Genomic DNA, 18,830 nt, shown 5'->3' on the forward strand with positions numbered 1-18,830 from the left:
CCCACACCCTGAGGATCAACTCTGTTCAGGCTGCCCAGGTGGTTGCTGCTGCGTCCCACCATCATCTCCCTAAGCCTCCACCATCGTCTCCCTAAGCCTCCACCATTGTCTCCCTAAGCCTCCACCATCGTCTCCTTAAGCCTCCACCATCGTCTCCCTAAGCCTCCACCGTCAGCCGGGAGAGCCCCCGTCGACTGCCAAGGGAAGGCAGAAGAAGCTGGTAGAGGTGCCAGGAGGCGTGCGGCTCACCCATGAAGAAATCGGAATAGAAGAGCATAACCTTCTCGTTGCCAGTTCACTCAGGCTCTTCGGATAATCCTGCAAGAGTGTGGAGAGAGCCTCGGATCCAGCTCCGGGGAGGGGCGACCCCAGATAGCGCCCCTTGAGGTGAGACCTCCTCCAGTCCTGACTCCCACAGGCTAAGTCAGGTTTGTGCCACCAAAGGAGCTCCCAGTGGCGCCAACTTAGCAGGGACCCCCGGTCTCATCACTGAAGGATAATGGGGGGCAGAGACCTACAGCTAATGGGCACAAAGTTGCCAGACCCCAACCCCAGAAAGAGGAGACGGAGAGCCAGGCAAATCTGGATTCAAACTCTGGTTCTGAATCACCAAAAAAGTCTATGGTCCTCAGTTTCTTCATCTCTCAAATGGGGATAATGAAACAAACCTCGAAGTGTTGCTGGGGAGGGTACCTGAGACCCGGTTCCCACAGAGCTCATCCCTGGCTTCTGGCCCCAGGAGAAACTCAACGAATATTCCTCGGCTGACTGAAGAGAGCACCTGCCGATGTTTTTCAGAGTGAAGGTTTCAGGAAAAGTATGACCCGCAGCTCTGCAACAACCGTCATGGTCACAGCTAGAACCCCAAACTACGGCACCCCCCCAAAAGGACAACTCTCCCAGAAGTGAGGTCCAGCTCTTGAGGAGCAAGGGACCAGAGTGTGTCACTGGCCCTTGACATGCCCTTGGGGCATTCCTGGATGAAGTGCAGCGCCCATCACTTTAAATACTAGTGACTTGCACAAATGCCTCTATTGATCCGAAAGGTTTTAATGGCTCCCTAAGATCATTTTTAAGCTTCTGCCACTGAGAGACTTGACACGAGGGAGGGAATTATAATGGCGATCTTCTAAAGTGGCTCCAGCAAGCTGACTTATGCAAAAGGAGGCCAGAACTCCAGGCCTTCTGTGAGGGTGACATCCATGCAAGGGTCAGCCCAGAATTTCTTGGTGGGGGAGGAAGGCACCCTCAGGCCAGCCGAGACTAGAAAGTGCCTTGTGCCTTTTCTGTAAGCAGAGCTGGGAAGGAGGAAGCAGCTGCTCTCTGCTGCCTGTCCTGTGCCTGGCGCATAGCATGGGCTCCCCAAAGATGTGTTGGGGAGATGAACTCAGTCCTTGAATGCCAAGCATCTAGAAGTCTGAACCCCCAGCTGCGGCAGCGCAGACACCTGTAGGACAGAGGTAACACCTCCTGCCCCCCTCCCCCACTCCAGGGACATCACAGCTGCCAGATTCACGGGCCAGTTTAAGTCCTGGTCTCTGGGTCTAACTTTACAGCAAGTGTGAAGGAGTGGCAATGTTCCCCCAATGCTTCCTGTTTCCCCTCCACCCCCAGCCCTCAGACTGTCCCCAGGGCCTTCTGGAGCCCAGTGACTACAAACAGATGAGAATGTGCTCAAGTCAAGGGAAGCTGATCGCAGGCATGTTTTGGGGTGAAAGGGTGCATCCTGCCTTGCCCGCCGGCCGGGGCTGGGGCACAAGCAGACCTTGAGCAAGACAATTGGCCTCATGTTCTCGTCTGTGAATTGGGAATGCCTTTCTCTCCTTACTGGGTGGAAAGGAACTGAGACAGGGCAGGTCATGCACCAAGGGCCAGGTTCATGGCAGCTCTCTTCTCTCTACTTGGCTAGGTGCCCCAGTTGATGGGGAGTGGAAGCATCTGGAAGCACCGGACTGGCTCCTGCAACCCTGACCCTGGATCCCAGGGGACAACCTCTAGGCAAGAAGCAGAGAAGACCATTTAGAAGATTACCCTCCCGGCAGGCTCAGCCCCTGCCCTGACCCTACGCACTGCCCAGGGGGATTTCAGGTGTTCCTCATCACCCCTGCCTGGGAAAGTGGGTGGCTCTGCAACCTGCCCGAGTTCCTGCATGCTATCCCAGGGCAAGGCCAAGTGAGGACACACACACCCTACTAGCTGGGCAGCCAAGGGTTTCGTCTCTGTGCCCTGGGAATGACTCTAGCCCTCCTGCCCCCACGGTGTGGGACGTGGAGATAATCCCCAGGAAATGGCTTCATAAGCAGCTGAGACTCATTCTGATACGCTGGATATTGTTTCCAAATTTCCCCTGCTGTCCCTTCCCTTGTGCAATCACATTCTAAACACAGACAGTGTTTGGGGGCCAGAAGCCTCTGTCCTCTTTGTCTGTTCTCCAGGCTAAATATACCGCAGCTTGTTGAAAAGGGAGCAGGGAGGTAAGACCAGATGTGTGCAGGTCTGGCGGGGTAAGGAGGGGTGCGGTCTGGCAGGGGGATCGGTGTTCCCACATTCCAGGGGGTGGGGGCTGTCCTCTTCCACATGCCTGTCTACATTCAAAGACTCAGGTGCCTCATCGCTGTCCACTTCGAGGATTCGGGGAATCTCTCCAGCAGGAGTTCGGTGCCATGAAACAAACCGTTGGCACAGTCCATGGGCTGAGCTCCGGGAGAGGAGGCGCGAGGCCAGGACTCGGCTTTGTGCTCTGTGGCTTGGCCCCGGGAAGGCCCCCTCCTCCACCTCAGCTCTCAGGTGGGGGTGGTCTCTGGGAGGCCGTCTCTGAGGTGCGCAATGGAGACCTCACCTAATCCAGGACCTATCCCGAACTATTCCTGTTAACCTGGAGGTAGCCCCGAGAGTCAAACGACCAATTAAAGGCGAACCCACACAAACGAACAAGCCAGCAGAAAGCACAGAGAGGGTATTCTCGTTTGTGTGAAACCCAGGAACGAACGGAGCGTGCCCGTGTGTCCAGGAGACGGAGACTCTGGCTGCCCGCCTCCACCAGGCAGACAGACTGCCTACTGTCTGTCCTCTCGTCATTTTTCAAATTTTGAACCCTGTGAATGTATTATTCTAATGATGTTTAAATTTTAAACAAAGATTCCATGAGACTCTTTCAGGAAGGTTGTCAGACGAGACTAGATGTGTGCGGGGTGATCAAGTCACCCGGGGGCGGGTAGGCAAAGGAATCAGAGACTCTGTCAGTCAAAATTGCCCAAGACCCAGGGGCAGCAACAGAGTTCATGGTGGGGAGGATGTGTCCTCAGGTCTGGGGGCAACAGGAAATCCAATTTGTCTTGGTTAATAAGAGGAGAGCAGTACCCCCCCAGGGATGGCTGGTTCCTGATTTGACAAGGTGATCTGTTAGCACAGTGCTCTGAGAGGTCACGCTGGCAGCCTTGCCTGGAAGTCCCACCTCTGCCAGCGACTCTGAGGGGAAGCCTTGTGGCCCACTTCTGGACCCTGCTGCCATGACCCCCTTGTGCATTTTATTTGGAAAGCCCCAGGGTCTCCGGCTTGTCTCTAAGGGAGAATGTCCACGGCAGAAAATACCTATTTTCTTCTGTGGGGAAACATCCCAGATGGAGAGTGGACGGCCCCAGATTCAGATCAATCACGAAAGTTGTGTGATCCTGGCGAGTCCCTCGCTCTGCCCAAGCCTCAGTGTTCCCATTTGCAAAGCAAGGTCACAACTTCTCCCAAGGGCGGTAACGCACAGGAAAGCAGGGCACGAGCTTGGTGCTCACTGCATTGAGTAAATCTTCCCAATCAGAGCACAGGGCTGCCATGAGAACTGCCCTCTCTACCGTGGTCCTGCTCTTGCTTATTCTACTTGGAAAAGGACCCTCGATTTGAGTGGTTCGGCCTCATGCTCTATAATCACAGTCATGATGGGAGCTGTCCTCTTGCACATGTCAATGACCGTGAAGGAGCCTGTCTGTGCATGACCTTCATTTCTTTCCACGGCAGAGGCAGGGTGGCTTCCGCCTCCGCTGCTGTCCTCCCACACAGCACTGAAATTTACTAACGATAGTTGATTTCAACAAGTCAGTGGTGGTGTCCTTCAAATGGGGTAAAATTCAAAGAAGCTAGGCATCTCTATTCTTCGGCAAGTTAAGAAATTCATGGTTCTCTGGTTAAACTCTCAGATAGCTCCAGGTTTCTCTCTTGCTCAGCCTGTCTCCATTTCAAATTGGTGACATCTCTGTGTCTAAAGGAAAGCTTGCACACAGGACCTGCCCACCCATCTCTGGCCGTGGGCTGGAGGAAACACTTTGAAAACATTTTTATCAGGTTTCCTTCCCTGTCCCATGCTCCCCTCTTTGGGTCCTCAGGAGAATACTGGAGGCATCGGAGCTAAGGCAATTATTTAAATGTCCTGCTGTTGTTTGACGGTGAGGCCAGGGAAAGGAGGGTAAGCCGTGGGCTGATGGCTGCCCAGTTCCCCACGGCCCCATGACCCCCACCTCACCGTTGGAGTCCTTTGAGATTCCTGATGACTGGCTCAGACAGCAGCCCCACCTGGCATTGGCATAAGATTAACCCTTCCCCGGGGATCCACGGGGTTAGGATTCTCTATTCTCGTTCGGTTATGCGCTCTCTTAAACCTCATGCCCCTAAAAGATGGGTCCGTAACATTCACAACCCACGTTCACAACAAGCAGTCCTGCGACGCCACGCTTCCACCTCCCTTCTCAGAGAGAAAGCACCTGTTCCGCTCTGACGTAGCACAGTTGACCCTTGGACAACTCCAGGGCTGGGGGCGCTGAACCCCTGCCCAGTTGAAAACCATATATAACGTTGACACTGCCCCCAAACCCCAACTACTAATGGCCTACTGTTGACTGGAAACCTTACTGATAAGATAAACAGTTGATCAGCACATACTTTGTATGGTGTATGTATTATACGTTATATTCTTATGATAAAGTAAACTAAAGAAATACTGTTATCAAGAAAATCATAAGAAAAAAAGAAAATCAGAAGGAAGAGAAAATATATCTACAGCACTATACTTATTGAAAGAAACCCGTGTCTAAGGAGGCCGCGTAGTGCGTGCCTGGGTTGTTCAAGGGTCAACTGTACTCGTTAGCTCGTTTGCCTCGTCAAAGTAGCTCGAGGCCGCAGAACCACGAGCACGCACACGCATGCCGCTGCACACCAGTAGAACCAGAGCAACAAAATGATGGGTTTAACAAAGGGACGCATCCTTAGGGCCAGAGGGAGAGCGCTCTGGGCGCGAGCAAAGCCTCGATGTCACCATTACAAACTGCCTGCAGTTTCCACTCACTGTGCACTTGGGGCCCATGTTGGCAAGTATTCGATGAAAATCAGCTCAGGCCTTGGACACAAATTGTTAACAAAGGTTATTTTGCTGGACTCCTAACACGTGTCACCTTTTGCCTGTTTAACTTTCACCAATAAAACATGCACACACAGGAAATCATTCTTCTGTTGTTTCTCAGGAACAAAACACACCTGAATTTGGAAAGCAGGGGACCCCGGTGGCAACGATGTTTGATATTCGTCCAAACCTTCACACGGCAATGCTTGAAGTCCAAAAAGAGACTTTGGCCCTTTCCCCCAGACTCTAGCCATAAATGGACGTCCCCGTGGACGCCCCGGGTCCCGGGCACCGCAGGACTCGCCCAGCACCGGAAGTCCGTTTACCTTGAAAGTTGTTGCAGACTCAGGATTGGCAAGAACCAAAGGCGAAATGAGGACCATGCCGGAGAAGTGGCTTGGCCTCTCCGCGGCCGTGAGGATGGCGATGGCACCTCCCTGCAAAGCAGAACAGGCCAGGGTTGCCGCGTGCCAGCTTCCGCCAGCGCACATATTTCTAATAAGCACCATCACCGCGCTCCTCCGAAGCTGCAGGCCTGGCCCGGAGCCCTGGGGAGGTCTACCTTGGAATAGACACCACGGAATGTTGGGTAAACTGGATCTGCAATTATTTTATTACACATGTTTTTTTTTTTTCCTCTGGGTTTTCCAAGAGCAAACATTTCAGAGAGATATAAATAAGGTTCCTGCTTGTGGGCTGCAAGTTAAACAACACATTCCTACTTCGTTTCAAGCCAAAAGCTGGCAGACCCCCAATGCATCCATTCCGTCAGCCTTAATATGAGATTTTTGTTTTTGTAATCGGATTATAAGACAAGATCGCTATACTTTTTTTTTTTTCTGGTTCGGTCAAGGTCCCGGAAATTTCGGTTCCAAGAAAAATACTTGGTGAGTGTGGATAGTGCTGGAAACATGAGGCCTTGGTTGTGGGCCTGAAGCTGAGGGTAGTTGGAACCAGCGTTGAAATCACAAAGGCTTACAGAGGCCGGGCAGGTAAGAGAAACACAGGAAGCAAGACAGGCTGTGATAAAGGGGCGGAAGCCCTGCCCCAGAGTGAAAAGTCCCCCCACTGCACCCCACCTTCCCATTTCATCAGTTCAAAACCCTCTGCCAGCCAGCCTGTCAGGCTGTCCAGGGGTAGATGTGCTGCTAATTTGCAGGCCGTGGATTTAAAGAACATACCTGGTTGATTCTTAGGGGATCGTATACAATGAAAAGGCGGAAAGGATTTTGAATGATTTTAAAGGAATTGTTTCCTTGGGGGAGACTGTGCCCCCCGCTCCCATTTGTACTGTGCAAGCTGGAACGAGCACCCGGGGTTTGGGCACTTTCCCTGGGCTTCTCGCCGACTGAGAGCCATCCCTGCTCTAGAAATGGCTCTGCAGGGAGAAGTGCCCTCGGGAGCCTCACTATGAAATGGCACGGAGGGGCCAACAGAGCTTGAAGAAAAAGGTTGGTTTCCCAAGAGGCCCCGCACCAGAGGTCCTCAGGAAGGACGGGCAGGCAGCCTCCTGGCGCCTTGGGCCCCGATGGGAAGCTCCCTCTGGGGCTGTCTCCAGAACGCGGAACCTGACTTGTCCCAAGCACTACGCTGTCCGGGAGCTCCAAGTACAGGGCATGCGGAGGGGGGCGTGCCAGCAAGGCAGAGAGCAGATGGGGTGGGGAGCCCCTCTTCTTCATCACGGTGTTCTCACACCTCCCATCCGCAGCAAGGCTGGGCACCGGGCTTGATTTGGGCGGGCTCTTCTGTGGTCTACTTACCATGGAGTGGCCCAGAAGGAAGACGGGAAGCCCTGGGTAGTCTTTCTGCATGGTATCCACGTGCTGTAACACGTCCCTGATGAAAACGTGGAAGTCAGACACTACCATCCTCTCCCCTTCGCTCTGTCCATGGCCAACTGGAAGGGAAAGGGAAATGAGAGAACTGTAGTTACCAGGGGGCTGTCTGCTACTGCAGCTCGGTGGTCCCCCCGCCGGAATGACCTGCCACTCTTGACTGAGGACCTGAACGGATAGTCCCATGGAGTCCTCTCTTTCCAACCACTCGCTCACGTGGGAATCCCCTCCCCGCTTTGCAGCTTAGGAAGTCGAAGCACAGACTGGTTAAGGACCTTGCCCAAGATCACACAGCTGGGAAGTCATAAGCCAGGCTGTAACTGTTGCAAAGCCTGTCCACGCAGCCAGGATGCTTTCCTTGTGGCTGTTTCTAGGGAAGGAAGGACGGACAGGTGCACAGAGTCTCACCAGGCCTGATTTTCTATCGAGTGGCCAGGAGTGAAATTGATGGGGCTCAGAATTTTCTGGGGTTTTCCCAGCTCTTTGATCCTCACAGCTGTGTTTCAACATTAGCCTTTCACCAGGTAAACTGTTGCATCTTGTCTCCTCACTTTATAGCTTTCAGTGATGACAATCTGACAGACACACAATGAGATAAAATAGTCAAGTGTGTTTGCCAGAAGGCTCAACAAAGCCGCAATAAAACTAGGTCACAGTGTATTCCTCCTGGATTTTATGATCTGTCGCATTTCTGTGCCATTCATTTCCCCTTGTTCTTTTCTTAGGGTCTCTCCACGTTTTCCCTCTCTGAAGGACATCAGTCGCTATAGAAACAGCGTGCTGGAGCTTCCTTCCTTATTCAGGCTGCAAGCAGCTCATGCGACTGACTGTTTGAAAATCACAAGAAAGAAAGAGCTTGCAGAGAACAGGGGCCACGCAGCCAGGGTATCTGCCCAAACCCGTACTGCCACCTCTGCGGGGGGGCAGCTGGCACAGGAATAATGACGGCAACACTCATTTCACAGATAGAAAAGGTAAGGACTTACTGCTTAGAACTGACAGGCTGCCCGCTCCTCAAATTCAGGACCCACACCATTGGGCCAAGGGCAAGCTCCTGTTCCCTGCTGGCCGCCGTGCACCCCGCCCCGGCCCCCCGCAGCCAGGGGCCCACCAGCTGGCACCTTCTCAATGGCACCCTCTGCTCCCTTGCCCCCTGAGGGTTTTTTTCCCTCCTAAAATTTATTTTTATTTTTGTATTGTGGTAAAATGTATGTAACTCAAAATTTACTGTCTTAACTATTTTTTAGCATAGAGTTCAGTGGGCTTGAGTACATCCACGGTGTTGTGCTGTTATCACCACCATCCACGACCAGAACTTCCCCAAACTGAACCTCCATACTCCTTGTTATGGTCTGAATTGTGTCCCCCACCACCCCCAAATTCTTATGTTGAAGACCTAGATCCCTGTAGCTCAGAATGGGACTACATTTGGAGACAGGGCCTCCAAAGAGGTGATTTAATTAAAATGAGGCCATTCTGGTGGGTCTTAACCCCATCTGACTGCTGTCCTTATAGGTGGAGGAGTTTAGGACATAGGGACATCCAGGGCATGCGCACAGGGGAAAGATTACATGAGGACAGAGCGAGAAGACGGCCATCTGCAGGCCAAGGAGAGAGGCCTTGGAAGAAACCAGCCCTGCCGATACTCAGTCTTGGCTTCCAGCCTCCAGATATGGGAGAACATAAATGTCTATGGTGCTTTGTCCTGGCAGCCGGAGCGGACTAATACACCCATTCCACAATAATTCCCCACTCCCCTCTCCCCGCCCCCCATCCTTAGAACATAGTTCAGTAATGATATGCCAGAGTCTTATACTTAAAGTTCAAGTTATTGCAAATATGTCATAATTATTTCCTCTGGGTGCTTATGTTACTAATTTGATATACAATTAGATTTGTTAATTTCAAAATAAATTTGTTACCAGCTATAAGTTTTGCTTTTAAACTTAATTTTCTTTTCTGAATCCATACACATTGACCTGGTACAACAGTTAGAGATTTATAAAAAGATCCATCCAATGAAGTCTTACTTCTATGCCTATCTACTGTACCTCTCCTCTCTTGTTCCCTATGGTTAACCATTTTAGTTATCTTCTGTTTTTTTCTCGAAGCATTTCTTCGTTGCAAAAATATGTTGCAATGCGTGGTACCCCTTTGTGTGAGTGAATGGAAGTTTCTGCAAGCAGTCTCTCACTGAAAACTATGTGTGTGCTAGCAATCTCTGATTTATTAAACAGTTGGCTGGGGGCGTTCTATTTCACCTGGGTGAAGGGGTGCCGTCGGGGTATATGTCTAGATGCAGGGCTGCTTGGTTAAAAGACATGCCCATGTCACTTTGGTGGTTTCTGCCGAATTCCCCTCCACGTGGGATATCCGGTCTGGACTCGATCAGCCGGGTATGGAGAAGGCCCGTTTCTCTCAGCCTTACCAACAAAGCATGTCGACTACTGTTTGGGTTTTTACCCGTAGGATAGGGGAGAAAGTGTAGTGTGAACACCGTCTCATTCTTCAAGAGCCAGCTGTATTTCTTTTGTGGTGAACTGAAAATGCATGTCTTTGCTTATTTTTTGCTGTCACGGTCTTGCATTTTGTCTTGATATTTGAGAGTTTCTTTTATATGAGTTGGTCTTTTGTCTTTCCACTTGAGCTGTGCAGGTGATCCTTATTTTTAAATAGCCAAATAATAAGTCCTTTCTTTTTATGGCTTCTGAAGTTTGATTCTTGCTTACACAGGCTTTCTCCACTTCAGGGTTTTAAAGGGTGCCGTCAGTTGTACGTTAAGTTCTTGTATGGTTTCATTTCTTTTTTTGTGGTAACATGTACATAACACAAAATTTACATGCATCGCTTCTAAGTGTCCAGCTTGGTGGCCTGAAGGACACTCACAATATTGTGCAACTGTCACTTCTGTCGAGTTGCAAAATGCAGATGGGTCTTAATTGTCTTAACGAAAGTCCTGAAAAAGTCCTTCATTACTTCACTGAATTGTGAAGTCATCCTTGTCATACACGGAAGTTCCCATTTTCACTTGAATCTAGTCCATTTCTGGATTTCTGCTCGGTACCGCCGGTCCGCTTATTCGGGAGTTAGCTCCTGTTACTAAGCACTAGGGTATCTGCCTTTCCTTTCTATGGATTACATGCAGGAGGCCCCAGGCACTCCCCCAGCTCGCCCTTGTTCCTGTCCATGGCTCCCATGCTTTGGCTCTCCTCCCAGGGTAGATGTCTCCTAGCTACGCGGTCTCTGGCTCCTGGCTCTTTCCAGAGCTGCAGATCTGTCTTGCCAGCCCCTGGTCCGAAGGATTCCTGACTGTCCCGTGGCTCCTCAAATTTCTTCCAGACCAGCTCCCCTCCTGGCGTCCACATGGCGCTCCATGGCCCCATCATCTTTCCGAATCATTCAGGCCCAAACAGGGCTATTGTCTTTGACTTTAATTCTGTCCCTGCGTCTAGCTGATACCCGATTTCTTCTGGATCCTTCTGGATTTCCAGTGGCACAGCCTCCAGAATCAGTCGCTCGTGGGGGCTGAGGCCCCTGCTGGATTTCACCAGCCACGGCCTCGTGACCGGCCTCCCTGTCCACCGCAAACTCTCCCGGCTCTAACCGGCTCTGCACTGCCCTGCTCTGCTTCTGGAAGCTGCTCTGATCCTGCAGTGGCCAGATGTCCCCCACTTCCCAGAACTCAGTCTGCACAAGCTAGCCCAAGATTCGGGGCTTCCACTAAAGCCTCCTACGCATGTCTCGACAGAAACATTCCAAGCCATACTGACACCCCCCTGCCCACTACTCAAAGCACATCCATACCTCCTGCCTCGTGCCGCTCAGGGAACAGCCAGCACCCTCTGCGGCGGAGCCCTCACTCCTGCACCAGGCCAGGAGCCAAGCCCTTTAAGACCAGGCACCAACCCGATCACTTCCATAAAGTCTGCTGTAATCTCCTGGAAGCAGGTGTGGTTTTCTTTCCCTTCCGTACCCCCAAAGCACTTCTTGCCTTTATCACACGTGCGCGTTGATGAGACTGTGCCTTCTTTCTCTCCTCCAGCACCATCCCTCCCCCATGGCCTGAGGGCCCTGGAGCCAGGGCGACAAAAGCTTCGATGAGTGGCTGTGGCCCCCACTGTACTGTGCGGGGGGGGGGGGGGTGTCTGGGTCTGGCTGGACTGGGCAGAAGGGAGTGCTGCGTGTGATTAGTGATGTCTGCTACGGACACGAAGGAGGAGGTTCAGCGTGCACGTACCCCATATTTGCCAGGCTGTGCTGCTGAGCAAGGATCCCATGTTATTCATCTGCTTTTGCCTCAGGCTCTGAGCACAGGCCTGGCAGAGGGTAGGTGCTGGCTTAATGCCTGCTGAAATGAACTGTAGGCAGTATCTCCCTAGTGGCCGCGCATCAAAGAGATTTAACTGCATGACTCCGGCCACGGTGGATGGGATACGTTTCCTTTCCCACCACGTAGACGGAGCCTGCTGAACAACAGTCTACACATGCAACGCAATTCTTCTTTCCCATGTATCTGTTTAAAGAACCCTGCCCCACAGACCTTGATCCCACATACTTTGAGTTTCGTTAACCCTGATTCCTCTACATACTATGTTTTTTTTATTTTCTGTGTTTTGACACTTTAACATCTGACCCTGGTGAGACTGCCCCTCCCAGCATTCACCAATTTCTAGAGAAGGGAAAGAGCTTGCCTGTGAGGGAGGGTTCCACACGCAAACTGACCACGCCAGAGCCCGCTAGCCCCGGCACCCCTCGTGTATGGCTCTCGTGCTCCAGGGCGCTAAGCCCCTACCCGCTCCATGGCCCAAGCACCCGAGCACCACGGGGCCAGGGGCTGGATAACGGGGGAGAGCCCTGTGCCCCAGAGCATGCTGAAATTATGCAAACCAGTCAAATTATGCAAACCTGCTTACCAGGCCTCACCTGTTCCTTCCCTCAGAAACCACAGGGAAGTCTCCTGCCCAGTCTCCCCCTCACTCTGCCTCCTGATGACCCTGGAGCAACATCTTCTGTTCCTAGGGCTCCGTGAATAGAATAAATTCCTACTTCGTATTACATTTACACTGTTGATGACAAATAAGCACTTAGTAATTCTTTGTTGAATGGTTAAATAATCCCAGTCTCTCTTTGTCTCATACAAAATCTTTCTTATTTTCCACACTCCTATCATGTGCAAAAGAGATTGCTGGGAAGTATTCAGAAAGCTGAGGATCCTATTAATGTTAGAATAGAAAGAAATGAACACCCCACTTTCCTTTTAATAGGGAACTGGTCCTACCTAGTATTCACTTTCATATAGAAGAAAACGCTGGTGAAATACAGCCTGAAGTAAGGGAAGAGAGAGTAAGTATTCACAAAGCAGGAATAACAATGCCTAATATTTGAGTGGCAATTTGTAATTTACAAAGCCCTTTTCCCAGAGTTTATTCCATCTGGTCCCCACGACTCTGTGACTCAGGGTTCCAGTGCCCCATTTTCTAGCAGAGGAAAGGAACCCTCGGGCAGACTGGATGGAGCTCGGCCCACGGTGAGTTGGGGTCCAGACCCCACATCCAGTGCTTTTACTGTCACAGCTCCATGGGACATGTGCGCAGGAAGTGGGGGGAAGCCGGTGGAAAGAAAAGAAAAGCCCTTCCTCATAGGGCAAAGAAGCTGCCGTGAGCACAAACAGCTGGCACCTTCCCTCCGGGCTTGTGCCCTCGTGCTGGGAGCTGCTCACACCTGAGGCCAGTCCTGGGAGCGGCCCATCAGCGGCCTCTTACGCAGGGTGGGTCACACTTGCCAAGTGGCTGAGCTCTTTACTGCCTGCAGATGTGCAAACACGGGGGCCCCGGGAAGCATCTGTTGAGGGCCTTCCCAAATATTTGACAGCGGGGTACAGTGGGAACATGTAGTCTGGGCAGAGACATCTAAACTAACCACAGCAAACAGCGACAGACATTCACTGAAGATCTCGTGTCTGTGAGCGCGCCGTGTTCAAAGGTGTTAGCACGGACACGATGACCCGTCTCTGGGAGGTTCCGCAGATGTGGCCTTTGCTCTGGCTGCCAGGAGTTAGGGGGGAAAGCTTCACCTCTGGGTGGAGGGAGGGAGTCATCAGGGTGGGGAGCAGCCCCCAGGGTGGGGCAGACAGAAGACATAGCAAACCAGAGACTTTCCTCGATGAAGAAGGACACATAGTCCTGGCGGAGGTCCTGGTCCTGGTCTCTGCTTCTGCCTCCACGCACAAGGCGCCCCCATGAAGGAGGGCAGCCCTCAGCTTAGAGACGGCATCTACTTTCCCTGCAGACCGAGAGACCCCCAGAAGCTGCGAAATCCATAGGAAGCCTCAGCGTAGCGGAGCTCATAAGCCACATCTTCCCTTTACTGTCAGGGAGGAGATGTGGCTTGTGTTATTTAAAATGCAGGCCTGTTAATATAGGTGTTAACATCACACCAGCACTTTCCTGCAGTTTCTCTGGCTTCTGAAAGGCACAGGTCAGCAAGGCCAGTCTAGAATGATGACACGGTTTCCATAAGACCTCAGGGTGCCCAGGTCCCAACTTGGCCATCTGCCCTGTGAGAGCAGCGCCCTGGCATCTCCGGTGAGGGGTCTGCAGCGAGGGCCCCCGGCTTCGGTTTTCCTAGCTCCTAAACCGTGTGAGGGCTTCTGTACAAGCAGAAATCTCTCCTCATCTCTCACCTCTGGAGAGATGCCTCTCCGCCCTCCCAGGTGGCCGCCTGCCCACAGACCACACAGTTGGCCTGCCAAGGAAACCAACTCTCTGAAAAGATGAGAGCACAAGGAGGACAAGGGCTCTGGCCTTGGCTTTGGCTCAACTGCACGATACCCACAGAGATCCAGGGCGCAATTCGCAATTTACCAGGCTGCTGAATTTACGGCACAGAAGCTCTGTAAGCTGCTCTGTTCCCGGTTTTCCAGGGAAGCTTTCCTTCCATGAGCAAGGCAGCCCTGGGACGGACGTGCAGCTAACTCAGCGCCTAGGTTCTGGAGAGCTGGCTTTGGTCTCCCCGGGAACATCTCCTGGTCGGAGGACAGGCACTTCCTCCCACTACAATTAGGGTATCTGCCCTGCATTCCTGGCCAACCCATCCGATGTCAGCAAGCACCAGGCTGGGGCGACCCTTACAGGATGTGTGGTCAGGCCAACCAGACAGACGATCATCGATCATCGTGGAGCCTCTGGCCTTGAGAATCATGTGGCTGGACCAGCAGCAGCCAGATGTGGGTGTCACAGCTCCTCAAGCCCAGAGGGAGAATTCGCTGTGGCTGAGAGCCAGAGTGGAACAGACGCTGTTAGGAGCAAGGTGACAGCCCTCCTGAGGTCCTACTTCAATGTCTACCGAAATCACTAACTCATATGTGTTCTAGGAAGGAGGGGAACTGGGACAGCCACTTCGGAAAACATTTTGGCATCTCGTAGGGTTGAAATTCCATACTTTACAACCCAACAATTCCTCCCTGGGTATAAATACGCCCAAGAGAAATTCTTGTGCACCCCTCAGGAGACAGGCATATGATTGTAGCAGCCCCTTATCATAGCCAGAGATGGACATCTTGTAGCAAAAGGATCACTGTACAGTCAGATCAATGAGCTAAATCTACATGTAGCAACGAGGAACCTTAGCAACAGAATACAAAGTAAACAAAAGCAAGTCATAGAAGACAGCGCAAGTGCGCCGTTCAGTCGTTTTCTATAAAGCTTAAAAAAACAAAACACCCAAGCAAAAGCAAACAATGGATTTTTCGAGAGTGCCATACCTATGTGATAAAAGCATAAAATAACAAAGCAAGGGAATGAAACACAAAGTTTAAGATGGTGGTTACCTCGATTACTTGCCTAAGCGCAAAACTGGAAGACATGTACCGCTCTCCTAAAGTTGTTGGGGGGATAACTAGTATAACCAACCGGGCATACAGCAGGCCGTCAGCACAAGCTAGCTGTCACCCCCCGGCCCTACACACAGGTGCGGATGACAAAACTGGTGAGCTATTTCGGGGTTCAGCACTCCTCTGCATCAGCGTTCTTCTGCAGGTCTGACCTGTATTTCACACACTTCCAAGGATTTCCTCTTGTCCAGCTCGCCAAAGAGTGGAGGGCAGCTGGTCTGCCTCCTCAGGACAAGTGTGGCTTTCTTAGCGATGAAGCATTATATAACCTTTCAGCTCAGTTTCCTGTGAACTACCATTCCCCAGATTTAACACGTAACAGCCCCCTTTTCCCCTTCCAAAACATGAAGTTAGATCTGTCATGTTCTCCACCCGATTCCAGAAGTTCCCATGTGATGCTCTTCAGCTGCTTGGAGCTTAGGGTAGGGTAAACATGACAAAAACAGAAACGCTGCAACCCAAGTTTAGCTGCTGCGGAAACTCGACCAAGGGTTACTTTGAAAAAACAAAGAAGTATGCACGTGGTAAAGCGGATTGCTTCAAAGCCAGCGCAGATTCATTTCTCCAAGACGTGAGATGCTATACTTTTAATATATACAAAGCAGAGCTTACCGAAAGCCTTGGAAAGATGCAAGCAGCCAAGACCGGCTGAGGTCAGGGTCCCAGAGCTTTCAGAGAAGGCAAGAGGCAGGCCCCCTTGTTCTCAGCCGCACAAGGTAAAGGAGGTGCAAAGTCAAACACACACGTAAGATGTTGTGAAGGCAAAACAAAAGGAGATTCGTTCGTTAAGCTTTATTATACGCCTGTGCCTGTGCCAGCCTCCCGGACCTGTGACTCCTCTGGTATGGGGCCACAACTCTAACTTGGACGATCGCCGTCCACTGCAAAGACGAGGAGGCAAAAGCCAGAGAGTGCCAGGCACTAGAGGACTGGGACTAAGAGCGGAGGGCTCTGGAGTCAGCTCCGCCTCCATGTGACCTGGGGCCAGTGACCTCTCCTCCAAAGGCTCAGCTTCCGCACCTGCAGTGAGGGACACTCACAAAACCCACTCCTTGGGGTGCAGCGAGGGGTAAGTCAGAGCCCTGAGTGTAAGGTGGTTGGCACTGTGTGTGGCATGCAGTAAGTGCTCAATAAATGCCTATTGTCGCTATTACGTTATTAGGAAGACAGGGTCTGGACCGAAAGCCTCCCTGCTTTCTTTGCACTGGGATATCTGCTGTGTCATTTTCGACTCCAGCACATCACTGACCACCTCCAGGATACAGGGAGGTCATCTCCTCCTCAAAACTGGCATTAATTATGTACTAACATGGCACAAGGCGTGAGCAAGGGAGAATGATGTCAGAAGTGCCCGTGATTCCTGGAAATTTGTGAACGATGATTTAGATCTTTCCCGTTGATCCCTCAAGCAGCTGTGGGGGCAAGCCACACCGCAGAAAGCTTTGTTTCCTGAATTGGGTCTCTACCTCCTGAGAGCAAGCGGGGTAGGAGTCCCACATGACAGTGGTGGAGGGGTGGAGGCTGGGGGCTCTAGAATCCGGCCTCAGGCATTCCCGCACCAGCTCAGTCTTGTCAGAATAAGGGAGGAGGCAAAGGGAGGCTTTTGGCAGAAGCCACCTGCTAGGATCCTAGGGGTCCTACTCACTTGAGCCCCCGATCCCTGCTGGCCCTGCCTGTGAAGAGGTTAGAGACTGGCCATCTGGCCCTCTCTGCCCATCCTCACCGCCTGGGCAAACTGATCTCCCAGCACAGAGGGATAGAGTGTGGTCCAGCAGCTTCTGGCCCAGCCCCCCTGCAGAGTAAGCATTCCCCAGCCATTCTGGCTGCAGGGCACCACGGCCCTTTGTGCCGTCGGGCAGCGTGACTGCAGGAAGGTGTTAGACTGGCTGCACTGTCCTGTATGGTAGCCACCAGCCATGAGTATCAGTTAAACTTAGAGTAATACACATTCAAGGCAGCTATCTGGGGAAAACCAGACAAGCACTGAGCTAGCCACACAATGTGGGGTTAGGTGGGTCAACTCTGGGGTCAGACTTCCTTGGGTCAGATCTGGCTTTGTTATAGTAAAGGCATTATGCAAGGTTTTCAACTTCTTGAGCTGCAAAGTGCAGGAAAAGAGCCCTACCCGACTTGGATTGTTGGTAAGATGAACGGAGATCATCTGTGTAAAGTGCTCGGGTCAGTGCTGTGCACGGAGGAAGTGATCAGTAAGTACTGGCTGCAGAAATAAGTAACTACACAGACAAACGAACGGAAAACAACAAACCACTCCTGCCCTCGCCAATGAGAAATGAGCATTATTCAAGTTCCCTCTCATTTCAATGGCTTGCCAACATGAACGGTGCAAGCTGACCCGGGAAGACCTCTAGGGCACATCGCTGGGAGAAAAACCTCAAATTGTGGCATGCTGCCTACACAGCTCTCCACTTAGGGTTTTACAACCCACAAAATCATGCTATTCCCTACGGCCCCTGGGAGGCCATCTGCCTTGCATGTGGCTCTGGACACAACCTCGGCGGGGCTTCTCAGGCTCTTCCCAGCCCGACAGGCAGGTGCTCTGCCCTTTGTCAGGCACGGGCCTCCTGCTGGGACACCCAGGATGTGTGCCTTACAAAGGGGCAGAAGATTTAGGAGGAGGTGGCCTCCAGTGTGCCCTCCAGCAAGAACACCCAGGGAGCTAATTTGACTCCTTGCTCCGTGAACGCCACTATCACACGTGCAGCCCCCAGGGGCAGGCGCCCTAGGGCCTGAGGTGGGGAGGAGGTCAGGCCTGGGAACCCACATGGCCTTCTCTAACACGGCTGCTGCAGGAAGACAGGAAAGCAGCTCATTTCAACCAAATCAGTGTTTCCTGAACACCTGCTGTGTCCCTGGTCTTGGCTAGGGACTGGGGGCCTAGAGTAGATTCGTAATTTCATATGTAATACATGAATATCCCCCTCCCACATTGTTACATAATTTGTACTTGTGATTTCTACTGACTGCCGGCTCTCCCAGCAGGGGGATCAAATCAAGACTCATGTGACCATTTTCAACGGTGAGGCATTGACAGTGCCTTCAGTCCTTGCTGTTATACATGACACTTGGGTGGACATCTTGTGACAGATGTTTATAGAATTGTTAGGGTTAACTTGCCAAGATGGGGTTTCCGGATCGAAAGATATGATTATTTGGGGGGAGTCCCCATTAGCAGAACCAAAAATGCTTTCCAAGTGGAAAGTTTTCGTCGTCCCCAGCAAAGTCTGGGAATGTGAGTTTCATCACATCCTTGTCTGCACAGGGAGCTGTATCTTCGTTTATTATATGGGAGGGGGAAAACTCACTTTGTTTCCAGGCAAGAACCCCAGGAAAGTTATCGTTTGGGCCTGAAGAACATGGAGTTCAAGTCATGTTTTTTTTCTTCTCCACCTTTGGTGGGAAGTGAGCGTAGAATATAAACGTACCCCAAACAATGGTTCACGAAATCATCCAAGCCTGGGGTTGACTCATTTGGGAGCTCTGGGGCAGGCAGCCATATCGAATGTACCCACACGTGAGGGGACAGAAATGCAGCTCAGAGGCTGCCCACACCAGCAGGCCACAGTCGTCCAGATCCAGCAGATTTCCCCAGACCGTGTGTGCTGTCTGCCCCCAGCGCTTAACCTCAGTGCTTTACTGGAACGCCGCTGCCGCAGCCCCATGTTTCCTTCCTACTTTACAGATCGTGGTTTAAGCCTGTTTT

The 18,830-nt window shown here is 51.8% G+C and overlaps 1 protein-coding gene across 3 annotated transcripts in view; it reads right to left on the minus strand.

Annotated features, from left to right (window-relative positions):
• MGLL (monoglyceride lipase) overlaps positions 1-18,830 on the minus strand; it is a 113,684-nt gene that overhangs the window by 25,002 nt on the left and 69,852 nt on the right. For 2 of the 3 annotated variants that reach the window (XM_040628366.1, XM_008697811.2), the window contains exons 4-5: positions 7,144-7,280; positions 5,710-5,820 (exon numbers count right to left, since the gene is read on the minus strand). In XM_040628366.1, coding sequence (XP_040484300.1) covers positions 5,710-5,820; positions 7,144-7,280 — 248 coding nt within the window. The remainder of the gene's footprint in view (positions 1-5,709; positions 5,821-7,143; positions 7,281-18,830) is intronic. The other variant, XM_008697812.2, reaches the window with a different exon arrangement.

This window comes from Ursus maritimus, unplaced genomic scaffold (genome assembly GCF_017311325.1).
Source record: "Ursus maritimus isolate PB19 unplaced genomic scaffold, ASM1731132v1 scaffold_14, whole genome shotgun sequence".
Lineage (NCBI taxonomy): Eukaryota > Metazoa > Chordata > Mammalia > Carnivora > Ursidae > Ursus > Ursus maritimus.